This window comes from Bos taurus, chromosome 20, assembly GCF_002263795.3.
Source record: "Bos taurus isolate L1 Dominette 01449 registration number 42190680 breed Hereford chromosome 20, ARS-UCD2.0, whole genome shotgun sequence".
In the NCBI taxonomy this organism is placed as follows: Eukaryota; Metazoa; Chordata; class Mammalia; order Artiodactyla; family Bovidae; genus Bos; species Bos taurus.
The window spans coordinates 33652640-33674146 of NC_037347.1; the positions used below are offsets into that span (position 1 = coordinate 33652640).

Below are 21507 nucleotides of genomic sequence, written 5' to 3' on the forward strand. Positions count from 1 at the left end.
ACTTTTGCCAATATTTCACAAGTGTTAGGTCACTAATTGCTTCCTTTAGACAGCACGCATTTAGGATTGTTTTTCCCTACTAACTCTTAAATGTTTGGGTATTTTACCCTTTTGCAAGGGTGGGGGCTTTCCTCGGAAGAAGGTTGCAATTGAATTAACTGTTTGTATCAACAAGATCTGGGAACCACCAATAGTAACACTTTAAAGTGTTTTGGACTACACATATCCAGGCCCCACCCAAAGCTGTCAAAGCATATGTCCTCACGTTAGAGTTTAGGAAACTTGTTAACAAGTTCCACGTCTGATTCCTTGGCATAGTAAAATGGGAGATCAAGCCATATGCCTATTATTACAGTTTAAAAAGGCATTTCCTGCCTTTCTCTTCATATTCTGAGCCCAGCTATGTCCTCCTAGCAAGTGAGGACTGTGCTCAGTAGCTTAGTCGCAACCGACTCTTTGCGATCCAATGGACTAGCCCACCAGGCTGCTCTGTCCTTCGGATTTTCTGGGAGCGGGTTGCCACTTCATTCTCCAGGAGAGCTTCACCACCCAGGGACGGAACCCGCGTCTCCTGCACTGGTAGGCAGATTCTTTACCGCAGAGCCTGTGAGGATCAGTCAGTCAAAAGCTTCAGGCCGGAGTACAGAGGAACGTGGAGAAGTACACCAGCCCAACCCCCAACCCTACACAGACGCCGGGAGAGCTGAGCTAGCGCCTGCACCCCAAGCAGGGGAGCCTCTCTACCCACATTTCCCATCTCCTAGGAAACCGGAATCTGCAATGTGGCCTTAGCGCTGACAGAACACTCGTAAAGACCGGAGGGAAACAACAGGAGGGTAGGTAGTCGAGTTCCGGTCTAAAAGTTTGAGGCAGGGAAAGGCGGATCCGGGAGGTATACGCCCAATCCCTTCCCCAGAAAGTTGTGGGTTCCGCTCCGCTGAACTCTCTATTGGCCCTAACTAGCTCTGCGATCCTCCTCTCGAACCCACCCACACTGCGGTGACGGACGCTTGAGAGCGGTGCACTGCGCCCCGCCGGAAGTGCTTTCCTGGGTGGAAGCTTCAGAGCGAAATATAGCGGAAGTGCTTTCTCTTCCGGCCTCTTTGGTCTCGGCGGCAGAAGCAAGATGGTGAGTGTTTTCCAGGGGCTCTCGTCATCGGCTTTCATCCTCACCCCCTGAACTGCGCCCCATGCAATCCGTGAGGGCCCTGGAAGCTTTCGGATAAGAGGAGCCGGTGGGTAGGGAAGGCAGCTTTCGAGAGGCACGAGAATGGCTCATAATTCTGATGTGGGGATGCTGAGCCTGCCGTCGTGGAGCTGCAGCTGCTCCAGGCCCCTTTCTTCTGACTTTTGGGAAGCCCGCACAGCCTTGCCCACCAGTGGGAACTAATGGAAGGAGCATGGATTGCGGGTATTTGGCTCTGTAAGCAAAAGAATAGTTGGCCACGGTCCCTGGGCAGGAGCTCTTAGATTTTGCAGTAAGAGTAGGTAGGAAAACCACGTTACCTCCTCTTTTGCCTTTTACGTTTTTCATTGTCCTTTTAAATAATGTAGCAAGTTTCAAAACATGGCAGATCTTGCCGGGGCTTTAGATGACGTGAAATCTAATAGTGGTCACTGATTTAGCACAGTGTCAGCCTTTGTGATTGTCATTAGTTTATATCAGTAGTTACTTTAACTGAAAATGTTTGCATGTGTATGGAAATGACTAGACTTAAACATTTATCCCCTTAACTTGCAGACGAAGGGAACGTCATCGTTTGGAAAGCGTCGGAATAAGACGCACACGCTGTGCCGCCGTTGTGGCTCTAAGGCCTACCACCTTCAGAAGTCGACCTGTGGCAAGTGTGGCTACCCTGCCAAGCGAAAGAGAAAGTGTAAGTTAATGTTTATAAACGTACTTTGAGAATAGTCTCGTTTCATATGTACCTCGGTGGGGCATGACTTTGAATGTTGTTTCCTAGCAAAATTGTACATCTGTATACCACTATGTTGATTAGTTGCTAAGTTGTATCCCACTCTTGCATAAGTTGTGTCCCACTCTTGCAACCCCATAATCTTTAGCTTAGTAGGCGTCTCTGTCCAATGGCTGTCCCAGGCAAAAATACTGTAGTGGGTTTCCATTTCTTTTTCCATGTATGGTCTTCCCTTGTGGCTCAACTGGTATGCTGAGCTTGCAGTGCAGACCTGGGTTCGATCCTTGGGTTGGGAAGAATCCTTGGAGAAGAGAAAGGCTACACATTCCAGTATTCTGACCTGGAGAATTCCATGGACAGTATAAGTATACCGATAAAATGAGTTTAAAGCCAAGGCAGGCATTTTTAATTAAATTGACAGACAATGTGTCCTGGGTATGTAGGGACAACAATTTGGATCTTAACCTGAATTTTTTTTTTTTTCCCAGATAATTGGAGTGCTAAAGCTAAAAGACGAAATACCACCGGGACTGGTAGAATGAGGCACCTAAAAATTGTATACCGCAGATTCAGGTACAGTTTTATGTTTCAGTTATAGGTGGGTGTATGGGCTTATGTAACAGTCGTCTCAACTCCTCTGATTCGTGGGATGAGGTGTTGCTAGGGTCCTTTTTCTTTTGCCACCATAACCTTCACATCAGTCTCGAACTTAGGAATCAGTGAACAGTAGTAGGCACTGAATAGGCTGGAGTGTAGTTTGAGGTAGACTCCAGAAAATAATGGCATTTATTCGCATACCTCCATTTCATTTTCCTGCCAGAGTTTGTCAAGATGATAGTATGTAATTGAGGCCTTCAGTTTTGTGGCTTTGGGCAAGTCTGCTTGCTGTAGAACACTGTTGTACTTAAAGAGAGGCCTTAGAGTTTTAATTTCAGCCCCAACATAGTCTTATAGAGAAACTGCATTTTTAGTGGTAGCAGTTGAGGGGTGTAAGGCCTCCACTGAAGTGATTATTTGTTGGGGACTGGGGTTGTCCTGTGCATTGTAGGATATTTAGCAGAATTTGTGACCTTCACTCAATTCAAGATCTTCAAGACCGCAAGACAGTTTGGGGGGTGTAAACACAACACACTTAGATGTATTTGTGTGTTGGAGTGACCGTTGCACTTAAGGCCAGTATATAGTAGTATGGGATAGGGTTCAGTGGTCTGCTAGTTTGAGTTAAGAGCATGAATTGAAGCCAATTTTAACCTGTGTGTTCCTCAAAAGACATTTCAAGTAGATGTTAAGTGAGTTAAGACATTAACCGTAGTTAAGCAGTTGAGAAAATGTCTATCATTAATCACGTTTTTCCTTAGCTAAAGGAAGGTAGGATCTCTGACCCATATTTTAAGAATCCGTTTTCCCAAAACCTTGGGAATCATAAGTGGTGGGGAAATACTGATGACTGCAACCAAATATGTTGCCTTGGCTATTTTGAAGCAGAGGGAAATAAATACCACAGCTTATCGGTGATGTTCTAAAAAAATAAATGTCTGAACTTATGAATTCAATATTGATTTCATCATCTAACTGAGATAAGCTCATGAAAATATATTTTAACAAAGATTGAAATGTATGCGTTGACATTGCTGAAGTAACCATTCTTGTTTTTAACACAATGCAGGCATGGATTCCGTGAAGGAACAACACCTAAACCCAAGCGAGCGGCTGTTGCAGCATCCAGTTCATCTTAAGGATTTCAACGATTAGTCGCACAATAAATGTTCTGGCTTTTAAAATTATCTGGTGTGCTAAGGTATTTTTAATAGGCTTGTATCAGTGATTTACATAGGTTTGTGAATATGACAACTAAAAATCAGGTTTATTTGTTAAGTGGCTGTTTTGGAACACTACCTTTTAAACTGGGTTGTGATACTGCTTAATAGGATTGGGCCTTTACAAGCAGAATTCTAAGATTCCTTAAAGATGACATTAAGAAGTAACATCTGTGCTACTGTGAGAACTGTGTTACCTCTGTGGTCTTTGTGGAGTGGTTGTCGTCCTGTATGATAGGCTTTGGATTTCTGGTGAGAACACAAAGGACAGGAGTTGAAGGAATTCCATTTTGGAAAGGTGGTTTTGTGGGGTTTTTGTATTTGATTTACAATGTTGCGTTAGTTTTTTACAGCAAAGTGATTCAGCTATACGTTTTTCTTTTTAAGATTCTCAGGTGATATTAACTCTTGGCGCCCAGCTCATAGGCTGTGTGTGCTTTTTAAGGTGGTCAGCTAAGTGAACAACTAGGTATGAGTCAATAAGAACATTTGTAGGGCCATGTGCAAATGCAGTGTATTGAGTAGAATGCAAAGGAAGGCCAAGTATAAACTCACTTGTAGGCTAGTAGAATTTTTTTAATCCTCACCTAGGTGATCATTGACTTTTCAGGGCTCTGAATTTTTCTGCCTTGCTTTCTGGTGTTTCTGCCAGTTTTTTGAAGTGAAGACAATACCAACTTTGTTGGACTGGTGAGAGAATAGAACATTAATTATACATCACAAGTGTTGGAGTAACTAGCATAAAATAGCAATGTGGCCAAGCTGTGCTGTCCCAACTTGTAGCTTCCCATTTTTTAAAGAATTTAACAACTTTAATCTGACCTTGAAGGAGTTTTCATGATCATCACTGCCTCCGCAACCTTACCTTTAAAAACTGCCCTAGAATGCATTCCAAGATTAGTTAATTGCTCCCTTGCTTTTTTCCTTAGCTCCTAACTCTTTCAGGTCTCAGCTTGCTTCTACAGGAGCCCCAGCTGATCTGAATCTATATTGGGTTTCGTCCCAATATGTGTTATGTAATATAATGACTCTGTTCTACTTTTGCTGCTGTTCGCTGTTGAGTTGCTAAGTGTGTCTGACTCTGCAACGCCATGGACTGTATCCCACCAGGCTCCTCAGTCCATGAGATTTCCCAGGCAACCCACTGGAGTGGGTTGCCACTTCCTGTGTCTCCTTTGGCAGGCAGGTTCTTTACCACTGAACCACCCCAGAGGCCCTCTTCTACTTTGTTGTTGTTAGTACTAAGTCTAGTCCTACTCTTTGTGACCCCAAGGACTGCAGCACCCTGGGCTTCTCTGGCCTTCACTATCTCAATGGAATTTGCACTCTTACGTTAATTGAGTGGGTGATGCTATCCAGCCATACTCAGGGATGCATAATAAGTTCTGTATCCAGTTGACATTTGATCATGTGATTTTTACTGGTGTACCTGTGCTTATTTATTTGTAAGGTGGAAGTCTAACTAACTATGGGCTTTCAAAGTGAAGGTGCTTCTACAGTGGCTGTAGCCTAGTTACTGTAGTGGGTTCAAATATTTGAAATTGCTTTTGACCTATAAAAATAGTAATTTTATTTTGGCTTGAGTACTGAATAATCTGACATGGTATTAAGATCTTTCTGAAATCTTGCAGTGTTACTAAAGGTTGATTCCTGGGTGCTGGAGAGGCCCATTAAGATAGGTAATACCCAGGGCAGAATAAATATTAGGCCTTGAGGTAAGTAGGTGCTGACCTGAAGACAAGAAATTTCTAAATCCTGGGTCAGAAAACAGTTGGCACAAGGCGGGGTTGCATGAGAGGTAGACAGTGATGCCTTAAAAAAGGCCTCTGTGTTTATTGAGTATAAAGTGACTTAGTCCTTATTTGCCAGTGCCTGTGGCCTTGACTGTTTGAGTTTCAGTGGGAAATTTCTCTGATAACATGGAAATCATAAGACCCAGGGAGAAGCAGTGGGCTAGAGATGGAGCTGGTTAACACGTTCAGTACAGATAGGTGGGTTCAGTTCATTCAATGCTAGTTTGCAGACAGTTCATACCTGACATATCTCATGATGTCCTCAGGATCAAAGTTGGTTTGGACAGTGGATCTCTGTCTAACAGAAGATGCCTGAGGCCAGTGCCACAACTAAGGGATTTATGTTTCTTTGGCAGGGGAACACAGGAGCCGTTGAGTGTTACCATAGGGTATCTGAAGTAATACCCAGGAATGTATCATTATTTATATATGCATTTGACCTTTCAGTCACAGCTACTATGGTTTTGTCAGTTGGAGAAAATATCAGAGGTAGGGGTCTTGGATTTTCTGGACTAGGGGGCAAGGATTTGGTGCATTCACTGAGGAATATAAGATGGAAGCAACAGGAAGAAATTGTTAGGTGGTGTTGATGCCTGTGGGATACTAGAAGTATCTTGGAAGAACTCAGTAAAGCTAGTGGCAGCTGAAGTGGAAAGCCGAAAGCCCAGGCTGGAGATTTGCATTTGGAAATAATGAACATAGAGTTGAGAATGGGAATTGATTTAGGGATTAGAAGGAAATGGTGAAACCTGGGAGGCATTTAAAAATGATGGGAGATGGAAGGAAAGGATTGTTTATTTTTCTCTCTTTAAAAATTCAGATTCTTGACTCAGTAATGGTTGAAACCATTTGAAAAAGAGAAGACAGTGTAGAGAGGCTCAAGGAAAGGTTTGGGGAGATGTCCTTAGGAGATGAGGAATGAGAGTGGTTCATTAATTTGTTCAGCATACACGTGATGAGTGGGAACAAAAACCAACATGGTTGAAGTTGACTCCAGTCATTGCAGAAATGAGTCCTACAAACTAAGTGTCCTGTGGGACTAAGGCCAAGGAGGAAAAGATTTTTAAATTAAAAAAATTTAATGACTTCAGGGTTTGGAAAATTTAGGTTAGTGTTTATTTTCCACCAACCTTGTTTCTGTAGAGCATCAGGAATAAAGCCAGAGGTTCAGGGGTGATTGGGCAATAAAGAATTTAGTTTAAAATGAGAAGAGTTTAGTTTAAAAAGCACTTTTGGAAGGTTACCTAGTTATTCTGTAGTTGCCTTTCACTTCTATTTATGATACTGTGCCCCTTATGAACCAAATCTAGTGACCTCTGTGTGCCAGAAGCAGTTCTGGGCCCAGGAGATACAGTGGAGAATAAGACAGACTCCTTTGGCAGAGATTTCAGTAGAGCATGTGACAGCCTGCACTTGGTGTGTATGTGGTGTGTTGGGGTTGAGATACCTAGAACAGATAAGTAATTTCAGGTAGTGTTAAGACCTATGAAGACAAAAATACAGAAAGTGTGACAGGATGGAGGTAGAGGACCCCTTAGAAAAGTGGTTAAGATAAATATGGGAATTCCCTGGTGGTTCAGTGGTTAGGACTGCAAAGGGCCCCAGTTCAGTTGCTGGTCAGGGAACTAAGATCCCAACCCTAACTTTTGTCAAGTTAAATGTTTTTCTCAAAACGAAAGGTCGTTCATAATCTAAGAGAAGCATATGTCAGAGACTATCAAACTGAGAAACTAAGAATGAAATCTGGAGCAAAAACTTCTGTCTATGGTAAGGTAAAGGGATGTCTTGTCAAATAACCAATGAAAAAATGGTTCTCATCTATGCGAGTGGTCTGTAGATTACCACAGGCATGGTATGTGGATTGAGATTTTATTTTTGTGTGCTCATCTCTATGCAATGGAGATATGCCCCAGGATGAAGACTTTGTTCTTTTTTTTTTTTTTTTAAGATTACTCAAAGATAAGAAAAAATATCCTCCAGTTATGATTAGTTGTAAAAATAGTTTTTATTTCTCAAGAAATTTTTGGTTCTATGTTATAGTCAGAATTCAAAGTTGACTTAAGCTTATCTTTCAGCTTGGGCCTCTTGGGCTGAAGCCGTTGGAGAAGGGGGCATGATCCCTCTGATTTCAGCTTTTCTCCTTGAGATGAGGGGCTTGTGAGCTGCAGTTTCACTCAGTGGGGTTTAAAGAGTAGACAAGACGGGGGAGTGGTGTTTCCTTTTCCTGAGGTTTCCTCTACTTCTGAGGGCCCTACAGACAAGATCCCATGCTTTCCCTCACTCCTGAGTGGCTCACATCTGGTCCACAGGAAGAATTCGCACATTCCTGGCCTCAACAACCTGAAGTTTCCTAGGTTTAGAACTGCTGCCGCTGCTAAGTCACTTCAGTCGTGTTCGACTCTGTGCGACCCCATAGACGACAGCCCACCAGGCTCCCCCGTCCCTGGGATTCTCCAGGCAAGAACACTGGAGTGGGTTGCCATTTCCTTCTCCAATGCATGAAAGTGAAAAGTGAAAGTGAAGTCGCTCAGTAGTGTCCAACTCTTAGCGACCCCATAAAACTGCAGCCTACCAGGCTCCTCTGACCATGGGATTTTCCAGGCAAGAGTACTGGAGTGAGGTGCCATTGCCTTCTCCGAGGTTTAGAACTAGAAAGTAGTAAAACTATTCTAAGAAGGTTGGATTGAATACTTCCAACTCAAATTTCTTTACAAAATTTTTCCATTAAACTCTTATATCTTTGATTTGGCTGAGGATTCTAAAAGCTGTGACCAGATGTGAGCCACTCAGGAGAGAGGGAGAATGGAAAAACAAGATCCTACTGGATAGGATGGGGACCTGTACTCAATATCCTCCAATAAACCGTAATGGAAAAGAATATAAAAGGTACATATGTATAATTGAGTCACTTTGCTGTACAGCAGAAATTAACATTGTAGGACAGCTATAGTGTTGGTCGCTCAGTCGTGTTTGACTCTGAGATCCCATGGACTATAGCCCACCAGGCTGTTCTGTCCATGGATATTCCAGGCAAGAATACCAGAGTGGATTGCCATTTCCTCCTCCAACTACAATTTAAAAAGCTGTGACCTGGTTCTTGGATACATTGTGTGTGTGTGTGTGTGTGTGTGCTCGCACCTCCATGCTTAGTTACTTCATTGTGTCTGACTCTTTGCAACACATTGGACTATAACCCTCCAGGTTCCTCTGTCCATGGGATTCTCCAGGCTAGAATACTGAAGTGGGTGGTCGTTTCCTACTCTAGGGCATCTTCCCAACCCTGGGATCGAACCTAGGTTACCTGTGACTCCTGCATTGTAGGCAGATTCTTTACCCGCTGAGTGTGTCTGTTGTTGAGTCACTAAGTCCTGTACAACTTTGCCCCATGGGTTGCAGCACACCAGGCTTTCCCTGTCCTTAACTATCTCCCAGAGTTTGCTCAAATTCATGCCCATTGAGTGGATGATGTCATCCAATCATCTCATCCTCTATCACCTCCTTCTGCCCTCAATCTTGCCCATCATCGGGGTCTTTTCCAGTGAGTTGGCTCTTAGCATCAGGGGGCCAAAGTATTTGAGCTTCAGCATCAGCCCTGCCAATCAATATACAGGGTTGATTTCCTTTAGGATTGACTGGTTTGATCTTGCAGTCCAAAGTCCAGGAGGCTTTTCTAGCACCACAATTCAAAAGCATCAGTTCTAAAGCGCTCAGCCTTCTTAATGGTCCAACTCACATCCATACATGGTGGTGGTGCAGTTGCTAAGTCATGTCTGACTCTTATAACCCTGTAGACTACAACCTGTGAGGCTCCTCTCGTCCATGGGATTTTCCAGGCAAGAATACTGGGGTGGGTTGCCAGTTCCTTCTCCAGGGGATCTTCCCAACCAAGGGTTTGGACCTGAGTCTCCTGCTTTGCAGGCAGATTCTCTACTGACTACGCTACGAGGGAAGGGCATCCATAGATACTACTGGAAGAACCATAGCTTTTGACTCTGCAGACCTTTGTTAGCAAACTGATGTGTTTGCTTTTTAATATGCTGTCTAGGTTTGTTGTAGCTTTCTTTCCAAGAAGCAAGCATCTTCTCTGTGTCTGATTTGATACTTTCCAGCCCACTGAGAGCCCTAACAATTGGACTGCCAGGGTATTTACAGCCCTAATCTTAAATGTTACATTTGTATAGTTCTGGAAAAGACATCTATCTAGCACATGCAGAAGGTGTGTGATTTGCTCTCAGAAAATGTTTAAAATGATCTGAACTCTATTATATATAGTTACTATGTGGAGATAATTAAGTCCTTTAGGGGAAAGATCTTTAAAAAAAAAAAAAAAAAAAACACCGAGGACTCTCCTGGTGATGGAGTGAATAGGCATTCGCTTGCCGATGCAGAGGACATGGGTTTGATTCCTAGTCTGGGGAGATTATGCATGCTGCAGGCAACGAAAGCCCGTGAGCCCTAGAGCCTCTGCTCTACGAGAAAAGCTACTGCAATGAGAAGCCTGTGCACCGCAACAAAGACACCCAGTGTGACCAAAAAAAAATTTTTTTTAACTGTTAAGGTGTTGAAGAAAGGTCTAGCTCCTTTAAGGTAGAGCAGGTGGAAGAGGTGACCAAGGAGGAAGCAAATGGATACCAGGTGATAAATGGTACTGTTTTAGAAACATCACCATCTTGGGCAAATGGGAGGAGGGAAGGCTTGTCAGTAAATGGTTCATCCAGCTCAGAGTGGAAAGGGCAGAGAGCAGAAACTTCATGGTCCCTGTGTTGCAGGCAGCAGCCCTAAGAGAAGTAGCTCCCCAGGGCAGGAGAGACAGGAAGCCTCAGAGGGAAGTACTGTCCAATTAGGGATGACTGGAGAGAAGCCTCTGGGAACATGCGCCTCTGAGGGAGCAAAGCATGGTGCTCTGCGTTTCGAGTTGCAAGAGGCTTGAGATGGTGTAATTAAATTTCCTTATTTTAGAGAGGAACAAACTAAGGCACAGACTTATTGTAGATAAATAAATATATATATATATATATATTTCTTTGCTAATAAGGATTCTGACAACAGAGTATTGGAATGCACTGCTTTAAATATTACATTGTACAATGTAAGGTTCCTTTTGTAGAAATTTGTCTTTATTAAATAGAACCCTAATTCATCTATAGCCTAGATGTGGAAACAGTGCTAATCATACATCATATAGTACAAAGATCTAAGATACCATTCACATTCATGACTTTAGCACTGGATTCTCTAAAGATAATAGCAAGCCATTTTCTGGTCATCTTAGAGCAAATCTGCCCTTTTCTGATTCCTCCTCTCCTCCCAAGAAAGTCCTTTGAGGATATACTATGGAGTAAAATCCTTAATAGTTTAAAATTTTTGAACAGTTTTAAATTTTGAGTAAATTTCGTATTCAGATACAGCTCTTCAAACCTGCATAGGTGAACTCTAGGCAGATTTTATCACACTGTGCCTTCTGGTATTTTTCAATTACTTGGCATTTAGATCAATTATAAAATTTAGTTGTAGATGCAAGCACCAGATAGATCAGATCAGTTGCTCAGTCGTGACCGACTCTGCGACCCCATGAATCGCAGCACGCCAGGCCTCCCTGTCCATCACCAACTCCCAGAGTCACTCAGACTCAAGTCCATTGAGTCAGTGATGCCATCCAGCCATCTCATCCTCTGTCGTCCCCTTCTCTTGCCCCCAATCCCTCCCAGCATCAGAGTCTTTTCCAATAAGTCAACTCTTGGCATGAGGTGGCCAAAGTACTGGAGTTTCAGCTTTAGCATCATTCCTTCCAAAGAAATCCCAGGGCTGATCTCCTTCAGGATGGACTGGTTGGATCTCCTTGCAGTCCAAGGGACTCTCAAGAGTCTTCTCCAACACCACAGTTCAAAGGCATCCATTCTTTGGCGCTCAGCCTTCTTCACAGTCCAACTCTCACATCCATACATGACCACTGGAAAAACCATAGCCTTGACTAGACAAACCTTTGTTGGCAAAGTAATGTCTCTGCTTTTGAATATGCTATCTAGGTTGGTCATAACTTTCCTTCCAAGGAGTAAGCGTCTTTTAATTTCATGGCTGCAGTCACCATCTGTAGTGATTTTGGAGCCCCCCCAAAATAAAGTCTGCCACTGTTTCCACTGTTTCCCCATCTATTCCCATGAAGTGATGGGACCGGATGCCATGATCTTCGTTTTCTGAATGTTGAGCTTTAAGCCAACTTGATGCAAGCATAGACAGGAATTTAGTATTTGCAAAATAAAAACCAGCTACTGCTCAAAACATAGTAATTATGTATAAATACCAGAAATAACAGGAATACAAGCATCCAGTTAAAATAGCTGGTATATCAGTGATGGCTCAATGAAGAGACAGAAATCACACGGTAAACTTGAACAGGAAAAGATTAAGGGATTAAGGTAATACGGGACTGGTAAGGAAAAACTGAAGTGAACCCTATAGGAAGAACAGAAAGAAGCAGCAGTCACTTCCCCTGGAGCTGAGATAAAGCACCCAAGGAAGAGGCGGCCTCAACCCCCGCAGTTGAGAGCCAGATGTTGGAAAAGGTACAGCATAGTTCACTGGATATTGAAATGTCTTGTTTCTGGGACTTGACGGGAAGCCACCAGAGGCATGACGCTGGCGAAGTCATTCCTGAGGATGTGCCTTGCCTAACAATGTTTTGAAGCTGCCTGAAGGGAAAGCTTCTGGAAAGCCTTTTGTAAAAGTCAACTATAATGTACATAATCCAATAAGTCACTTAGAGCATTCTCCATATTAAAACTTCAGAGTCAGGTAATCTAGAAGCATTTCAATGAAAACAAAATATACTAGAGTTAGGGCTTCTCTGATGGCTCAGATGGTAAAGAATCTGCCTGCAATGCAGGAGACCTGGGTTCAATCCCTGGTTCAGGAAGATCCCCTGGAGAAGGGAAAGGCTACCCACTCCAGTATTCTTGTCTGGAGAATTCCATGGACAGCGGAGCCTGGCAGACTACAGTCCATGGAGTTACTAGAGTTAGAACAAATTCCTCATATAAAAAACTCCCAATGCCAAATAAAATCAACATAATTTTTTAAGTTAAACACTATACATTTCCTGATGTACTTTAATTTAATTGTATTTCATTTTACATAAGAAATAATAGATATAAATAATATGAGAATCAGTAATTTCACATAATCACATGTAAGAAATAATATTCCTTACTAAAAAATAATCAAGTCTTTAACTCTTATGTAATTCATTAGTTATTAAAGAATCCACCAAAGCATATAACAGCTCAGTTCTTTAGAGTATATCCTCAATACATTTAATGTAACTTAGTAAATTCTACCATATTATGGTTCTTTTAGAAAGTATAAAATATCTCAAAATATTTGGGGACTTCCCTGGTGGTCCAGTGGTTAAGAATCTGCCTTCCAATGCAGGGGACGAAGGACTGATTCCTGGTCTGGGAACTAAGATCCCACATGCCTTGGAGCAACTAAGCCCCCCGGACACAACTAGAGAGAAATCAAGGGCTGCAAAGACAGATCATGTGTGTCACAACTAAGACCTTGATGCAGCCAAATTAAGTATTTTAAAAGTATCTCGAAATATTTGAAGAAAAATATTTTAAGATGGAGACCAATATACTTTACATTTTAAAAATGGTTTATATTTTCCTGTTTCAAAAGCATTTAAGGGTGACAAAAAAGAAAGAGATGAACGTTAGTGGAAATTGCTAAGGGAAAGAGCCAATTTGAAAATACTACATGCTGTATGAGTCCAATTACATGATATTCTGAAACAGACAAAATTATAGAGACAGGAAAAAGTATGGTTGAATATGTGAGGCAACAGGACAATTTTTAGGGTACTGAAACTATCTGTATGATATGGTAATAGTGGATACAAAAAAAATAGTGGATACATGATACTCTTAAAACCCACAAAAATTTATAGCACAGAGTGAATCTTTTCTTAAAAAAATATTTATGGACTACACTGGTCTTCCTTGCTCACAACTTTCTCCAGTTGCAGAAAGCAGGGCTACTCTTCACTGAGATGCACAGGCTTCTCATTCTGGCACTTCTCTCGTTGCAGAGCATGGGCTCTAGGGTGTGCAGGCTTAGTTGTCCTGCTGCATGTGCGATCTTCCCAGAGCAGGGATCAAACCCGTGTCCCCTGCATTGGCAGGCAGACTCTTTTTCGGCTGTGCTAGGTCTTCGCTGCTGCACAGGCTTTCTCTAGTTGCAGAGAGCGGGGGCCACTCTGTCTGCAGTGCATGAGCTGCTGCTTATGGTGGCTTCTCCTGTTGCAGAACACAGGCTGTAGGGCACACGAGCTTCAGTACTTGCAGCGCAAAGGCTTAGGAGTTGCAGCTCCCAGGCTCTGGAGCACGGGCTCAATAGTCGTGGCACCTGGGCTTAGTTGCCCTGCAGCATGTGAGATCTTCCCAGTTCAAGGATGGAACGTGTGTCTCCTCCCTTGGCAGGCAGATTCTTAACCACTGGACCACCCGGGAGGTCTCAGAGTGAATCTTAATGTATGCAAATTTATTTGGGAAGTTGTAGTATATGGCCTAATATTAAGGCTCAATATTATGTGTTGCCTTAATAGTCATGTTTATTACCTGGTAAAACTGGGAGGGCCTAGAATAGCTTAACTGTATGTCCTTCTCCTCAGTCTTCCCTTAAATTAGTTCCTCTAGCTAAATCTCTAGCTTTCCTTATTGAAGGGACCAGGCACAGTCAGTGCTAGTCCCTGAGAAGTGGGTTTCAGTTCCCTGCCAACTTGTGGAACTATTCTTAACATTCTTAACATTCAAATCAAATAATCATATTCTTCACAGGAACCGGGGGCACTGTGCCCTCTTGGTACTACAAATCTGTCTTCCATAGCCTCTGGTTGTTTCTTCTCTTCTTCAGTGTGACTTCCCTGTGGCCCTGAGTGGTATTGTGGTGTCCATGGCTACAAGTATTTGTGACCACAGACTGATGTTGATATCATCTGTCCTGTGTCAGGAGTTGCTTGCCTACTCCTATAGCCCTAGGGAGGGAACTCCTCTCTCACCAACAGGGTGAATAGGAGGCAATTAATAGGGGGACCTGAGGATGGACTGCAGATTGTGACAACATAATCTATGTGTATTATACACATATGAAATCACCTCACTGAAGAGGGTGGAAGCAATAGGTGATTATCTAAGGAAATGGTAAAGAGCAAAATTACCATCTGGAAGGGACTTCCCTGGTGCTCCAGGGGCTAAGACTTGAAAATGAGTGAAGCCTATAAAACTAAAGACAAAAGGAACTGCACACAAGCACTGGATTCACATTGATAAAATTGTTATCCACAGGGGTAAGGTTAATAATTCTGATACTTCCATAAATGTAAACTCAAACTGAGCAATTAGGTAAATGGATATTAGAAAATGAAAGCTAGGTTTCTCAGTGTTGGAGCAGGAGTTTGCAGATAAGCAAAGGGAAAGGCTAGGATAATCTATGCAGCAACAAATTAAGAGTTGTTTGTATGGATCAGTATGAAGTCATGTTTAGCTTAATATAGATAGGGGTGATTCTACCCAGAGAAATAGAGATATGGGTATATTTATTAGTTAGAATACACACATATATTTATTTGCTCTGTCAGCTGAGAGAGTCTCAGTTCAGTCACTCAGTCATGTCCGACTCTGCTACCCCATGGACTGTAGCACGCCAGGCCTCCCTGTCCATCACCTACTCCGGGAATTTACCCAAACTATAGAAGCAATTATACTCCAAACAGCAAATTTTGGTTTCTAATATCACTCTCCAATAAAAGTAACAAGGACACCTTCGAGAAATGACTGATCCTAGGACCAGGACAGGACAAGTTGAGTAGCCTGTAGTGTCAGAAAGTGACAAAAAAAGAATAAAAACTACACTGATGGAGGCATATCAAAGGGATACAGGAGCCAACTGAAAGGGCACCCAATGACCAAAGCTGGAACAATCTGAGCAATGAAATCAAGGTGTATCAGATTATAACTTGGTGTATAAAAAACAAATATTCATGAGTCCATACTGCTATAAGCAAATGAAACATCCTCCCCACCCCCACAAAATGCATGCTTAGCTGGCCTGTGAGCTGCTGCCAAAAAGCTAGGGTCTGGTAACCACAGGGTCCTTGTTTCCTGGGACGTCACTCCAGCTGTCCTCTTTCTCTGCCTTTCCACTTAAATTCTGAATCAATTTTTCAAGAATAATGTTTTGAAGGAGACCAAATTACTAGTACAAATAGCCCAATTATTACCCTATTCAAGGCATCCACATGTCATCAACCCCTTTTATTACCAAACTTCATAAAAACAAATCTTAACAGTGACCAGAAACAGTCCAATGATTTCTCTCTCTGATAGTCTCAGCTGATCCAAAGGCACAGTTTAGATGACCAGCCTACTCTTCATGCAATGATCCAAGGCCATTATTTCCCTTAACTGATAAGAACAGGGCAACAAACAGTTTGGAGTTACATTGTTTTGGTGAATGACTACTCTTTGTGCCACTGATCATGGACAGATCCACATGCCTGATACTCAGTAAATCAACTGAGCGGTGGGGAGGGTTGACATCTTCTTATTAAAAGTAAGGAACCCATCCAGGACTAAGCAAGCACAGTTACCTAGAGATAGACCGAGGGGGTCCTTGTGAACAGTGCTGATTTTCTCTAGAAAACAGCTCTGGGCCTATTTCAGCACGGGTGATTGAATGTTAAAAATCATCATCATGAGGGGGTTGCAAACATTTTAACCTAAAAATATTTCAAACCAGGATTGGGAATCATCTACCCTAGATAAACAGGGGGACAATTATCCACAAACAAATTTTAATCACTGTAATTTCCTGGAGAACGTCTAACTTTATGACTATTTTTTCCCTATTTCTTTCATAGGCTCATATTGCTTCTGGGTCTTATTAAGTATTCATGTTTTCTAAGTAAATGTCCTGTCCTTGGGTCCCTTAACTCCACAATTTGGGGAGATCGCACCCAAATTCCCTGCCCTACTATGCCATTTGTTTGATGAGGACACCCAATCTGTATCTCTAGACTGACCTTTCTTTGGGCTAGTGGACCTGTATTACCAGTATATTTCTGGATACCTTTTGTGACTGTCTCTCAGATGCCTTGATGTTACAGACAGAATTTATTATTTCTGTTGAACCTCCATTCCCCACCCTCCTACAAACCTCTCCAGAAACCTGGGAGGTTAGTGTGGACTCTCTGTATCTTGCTAATTTCATATCTAAATAGGTCTTGAGTTTTTCCTTTACATATATGGTGCCTGTGTCATCATTTCTTCACTAGATGATTGCAAGTCTCTTGTTTTACCACACTTTCGTCTCACTCTTCTGCAATATATCCTCTGTACTAATGGCAGAGTCAAAAACATTTTTTTTCTAACAGTTGATTTTTTTTCTGACTCTAATAACATGCTTGAGGTTTAAATCCAAAACATTATACAAGAGTACTAGGGCAGAGTTTACACTTTGCACCAGACTCTAAGTCACCCAGTTTGCCTTCCCAAAGGCACCCAAAGCTATCAATTCCTTTGGTAAAGAATGTATTTATTTCTCAAATGCATCTACTTTGAGACTTCCTGGTGGTCCAGTGGTTGGGACTTAGCACTTTCATTGCAGGCGGCAGGAGAACTAAGATCCTGAATGGCACGCTGTGCAGCCAAAAATAAATAAAATGTATCTACGTCACATCTTCCCTTGGCTCACCATTGTCTGTAAGAAAATTGTGACATTGAGAAGCACAATCCCTCAGGATTTTGTCCTATTTCTCATTCCTTTTAGCCATTCCCTCTATCAATCTAAATTTTGTCCCCTGTAAACATTTTTCTTCTCTAAAAAGTCTAAGGCTTCCTTCCCTCTGTGATTTTGCATATCCTCTTTCTCCCACCAGGGTTGCCTTCTCCAAGTTCTTTCATCCCTATGCCATCCTTTTTTTTTTTTGAGTACAGAGTACCACCTCTTAATACTTCTCTAAATATATTCAAGTTCAAAAGACTGAACCTCCACAGATAAAGGTTATACCCTCCTCTCATGAAGCCCTTTTAGGACCATATATATGTGTGTGTATATATATATGTGTGTATATATATATATATATATATATATATAATTATAGCACCTATCACACTGCTTGGCCATGTTAAAAGCAGTACTGTAGGTTCCTTTGTTTTCTGAGTCCTCAGAGTCAATTTGCATAATACCTAGTTGTTGTTTAACAGATAATGAATATTAGTTACAATGTAACTGCAACTAAGGAAATATTAGGCTGCATTACTAGCACAGTACTTAAAATTTTTAGTTCTGGCCACCATGTATACAGATAGACACTAAGGAAGAGTACTATCTCTCTAACAGTATAGTGTAAAATGTATTAAGAAGAGGTGGAAAGAATACACAGAAGAACTATCCAAAAAAGATCTTCATGACCCAGATAACCATGACTGTGTGATCACTCACCTAGAGCCAGACATCCTGGAATGAGAAGTCAAGTGGGCCTTGCCTTAGGAAGCATCACTATGAACAAAGCTAGTGGAGGTGATGGAATTCCAGTTGAGCTATTTCAAATCCTAAAAGATAATGCAGTGAAAGTGCTGCACTCAATATGCCAGCAAATTTGGAAAACTCAGCAGTGGCCACAGGACTGGAAAAGGTCAGTTTTCATTCCAATCCCAAAGAAAGGCAATGCCAAAGAATGTTCAAACTACCGCACAATTGCACTCATCTCACATGCTAGCAAAGTAATGCTCAAAATTCTCCAAGTCAGGCTTCAACTGTATGTGAACCATGAACTTCCAGATGTTCAAGCTGGTTTTAGAAAAGGCAAAAGAACCATAGATAAAATTGCCAACATCCGCTGGATCATCGAAAAAGCAAAAGAGTTCCAGAAAAACATCTACTTTTGCTTTACTGACTATGCCAAAGCCTTTGCATGGATCACAACAAACTGTGGAAAATTCTTTAAGAGATGGGAATATCAGACTATCTTACCTGCCTCCTGAGTAATCTGTATGCAGGTCAAGAAGCAACAGTTAGAACTGGACATGGAACAACCGACTGGTTCCAAATCAGGAAAGGAGTATGTCAAGGCTGTATATTGTCACCCTGCTTATTTAACTTATATGCAGAGTACATCATGCTAAATACCAGGCTGAATGAAGCACAGCTGGAATAAGATTGCTGGGAGAAATATCAATAACCTCAGATATGCAGATGACACCACCCTTATGGCAGAAAGCGAAGAAGTAAAGAGCCTCTTGATGAAAGTGAAAAAGGAGAATGAAAAATTTGGCTTAAAACTCAACATTCAGAAAACGAAGATCATGGCATTTGGTCCCATCACTTCATGGCAAATAGAATGGGTAAACAATGGAAACAGTGACAGACTTTATTTTTGGGGGGCTCCAAAATCACTGCAGATGGTGACTGTAGTCATGAAATTAAAAGATGCTTGCTCCTTGGAAGAAAAGCTATGACAAACCTAGATAGCATATTAAAAAGCAGAGACATCAATTTGCCAACAAAGGTCTGTCTAGTCAAAGCTATGGTTTTCCAGTAGTCATGTATGGATGTGAGAGTTGGACTATAAAGAAAGCTGAGCAGCAAAGAATTGATGCTTTTGAACTGTGGTGATGGAGAAGACTCTTGAGAGTCCCCTGGACTGCAAGGAGATCCAGCCAGTCCATCCTAAAGGAAATGAGTCCTGAATATTCATTGGAAGGACTGATGCTAAAGGTGAAACTCCAGTACTTTGGCCACCTGACATTAAGAACCAACTCATCTGAAAAGACTCTGATGCTGGTAAAGATGAAAGGTAGGAGGAGAAGGGGATGACAGAGGATGAGATGGTTGGATGGCATCATCAATGCGATGGACATGAGTTTGAGTAGGCTCCAGGACTTTGGTGATGGACGGGGAAGCCTGGCATGCTGCAGTCAATGGGGTGGCAAAGAGTCAGATATGACTGAATGACTGAACTGAACTGAACACTGTAATGGCCTTAAGAAGAAAAGACTAGGAGGATACAGAGCTCCCTTAGAATCTGAAGGACTAAAGAGGAAGCATCTGACAACTAACTAGTGAGTTTTCCCATGAGACCCAAGATTCTCCACCACAGTTCTTCACCATAGTTCACCTTCATCATTGCTGAAATGTATTGTAACTTATTTGCATTAATAGAAGTGGAAGAACTGAAGTTTGAAAACAATTTACTTCCCCCCTCTTCTTAAACTAGGCTGGATTCTAGGTTACTTCTACAAAGTCACTCCTGCCCACTTATATTCCAATATACTTTGTTGAGATAGGGGTACAACTGATGGGTCTGGAAGCTGGGCATAAGTCCCAGTTTACCTTATCTTCACTTCCACCCTGGAAGAAAGATGAGCTTGTGAATATTATTTATTGTGAGGTTGGGAGGATACAGAGAACTGCCCTCCTAGACTATAAGCTAGTCCAGAGTAGGGACCATGACTTTTCATTTTGTGTCTACCCAGTGTCTAGGTGGAAGGAAATGTGACAAAAACTTTTAAAAAGGACTGAAGGAAACAGAAAAACCAAGGGAATAAAGGAAGTTTATTATTTGCTTTCTTAGAAACTGCTGACTTAATTTGGTTTTTAACTCAGATAAGGGGGGAAAATAAAACATCAAGAAAAGCTGTTTAAAGACTGTGGGAGAGTGGATGAGTTCTAAGTTCCTATTCAATTCTTTGATCTATGATTATCAGTTTTATTTACCTAACAATACCTTTAAGTGATTAATGGCATTTAATGAATATGTATTAAATAGAATCATAATCTAAAATAACACCATGGCAGAAATGAACTGATGTTTCTGCTAAAAACTGAACTGATAGTTTTATGAAGACACTGGTAACAGGTTTGCAAAATGCAGCTTCAGACTGCTGCCTTGCTGGATGCTCTGTGGCTTAACTGGCCTGGTACAAGTACCTTGCAATTTTTTTCCTTTCAGAGCAAAAGAAATCACAGAACCTTGCTGGGCTAACTTCTAGACAAGACTCAAATTTAAAGTAATTTATTGGGGGTGGATTAAAGGGTTTTTTTTTTTTTTTTTTTTCGTTATTTTGTTTTAGTTTTTTCCTAAGAGAATCCAGAGAGCTATTTCTGTTTTGTAGAGACCACAAAAGCCAGAGCTGCAGAAACTCAAAATTCAAACAGATAAAGGTGAAGAAAGGAGAGAGGAAACATTACAACAACAACCTATGCTTGCCTCCCAGTATGTCAGTAATGAAAGATTTCTTAACTTTTTGGCTCTTCAAATTATACTGCAGTCAATACTACAGTAGGAACTGACTTGTCCAAGATTAGTTGTTAATGTCTTCTGATTATTTGATGTAATTCTAAGCTCAAAGGCTTTTTTGCCTCCTCTGGAGTACCTTGCTTGGAACAAAGCTGTGCTTAATGCACATTACCTTGATTTCATCAAGTATATAAAAACCAGAACAGTTGAGTAACTTTTATTGGGAAGGAAAATAACACTTTTAGTCTTTTTTTTTTTTTACATGATTTTCATGAAGAGGCCAACTCTTTGCCCATTGATACCTGTCCAAATGCTATGACACTGCAAAACTGAGATCACATAAACTGGTTTGTTTGTCCGTTTAATTTTGCCCACGATGCAGGAATATAATTGGGTAACACCCTTAAAATCCTACTGCAAATAAGCATACTTTCTCTACTCCCCCTGTGATATACCATGAACCCATTTGTATAGGCTTTTACTCACTGAAAGTACAATAAATATTTGTCGATTGATTTGGTTGATGCAACTGTAAGCCTTGTTTTCAGTTCAAAGTCTTCATTTTACTGATGATCTAAAAATACTAACTCCTGTACATCTAATGTCTGGATAATGTCCTGCTTCCCGAACACACACCCATTCACCCTTTACCCCAACCCGCTCCTCGCAACGGAGCTTGTTGTGGG

General features: G+C 41.6%; 1 protein-coding gene and 1 non-coding gene across 2 annotated transcripts; both read left to right on the forward strand.

Moving 5' to 3' along the window:
* The first annotated feature begins 1099 nt into the window (after positions 1–1099).
* On the forward strand, positions 1100–3697 carry RPL37 (ribosomal protein L37). Its single transcript, NM_001078132.2, has 4 exons — positions 1100–1129; positions 1742–1877; positions 2405–2489; positions 3583–3697. Exons 1-4 carry the CDS (start codon positions 1127–1129, stop codon positions 3650–3652), a joined length of 294 nt encoding a protein of 97 aa, NP_001071600.1. The 5' UTR covers positions 1100–1126; the 3' UTR covers positions 3653–3697.
* On the forward strand, positions 3419–3500 carry LOC112443039 (small nucleolar RNA SNORD72). The gene has a single exon (XR_003031322.1). It is a non-coding gene; the product is annotated as a small nucleolar RNA SNORD72 (small nucleolar RNA).
* Positions 3698–21507: the final 17810 nt, after the last annotated feature.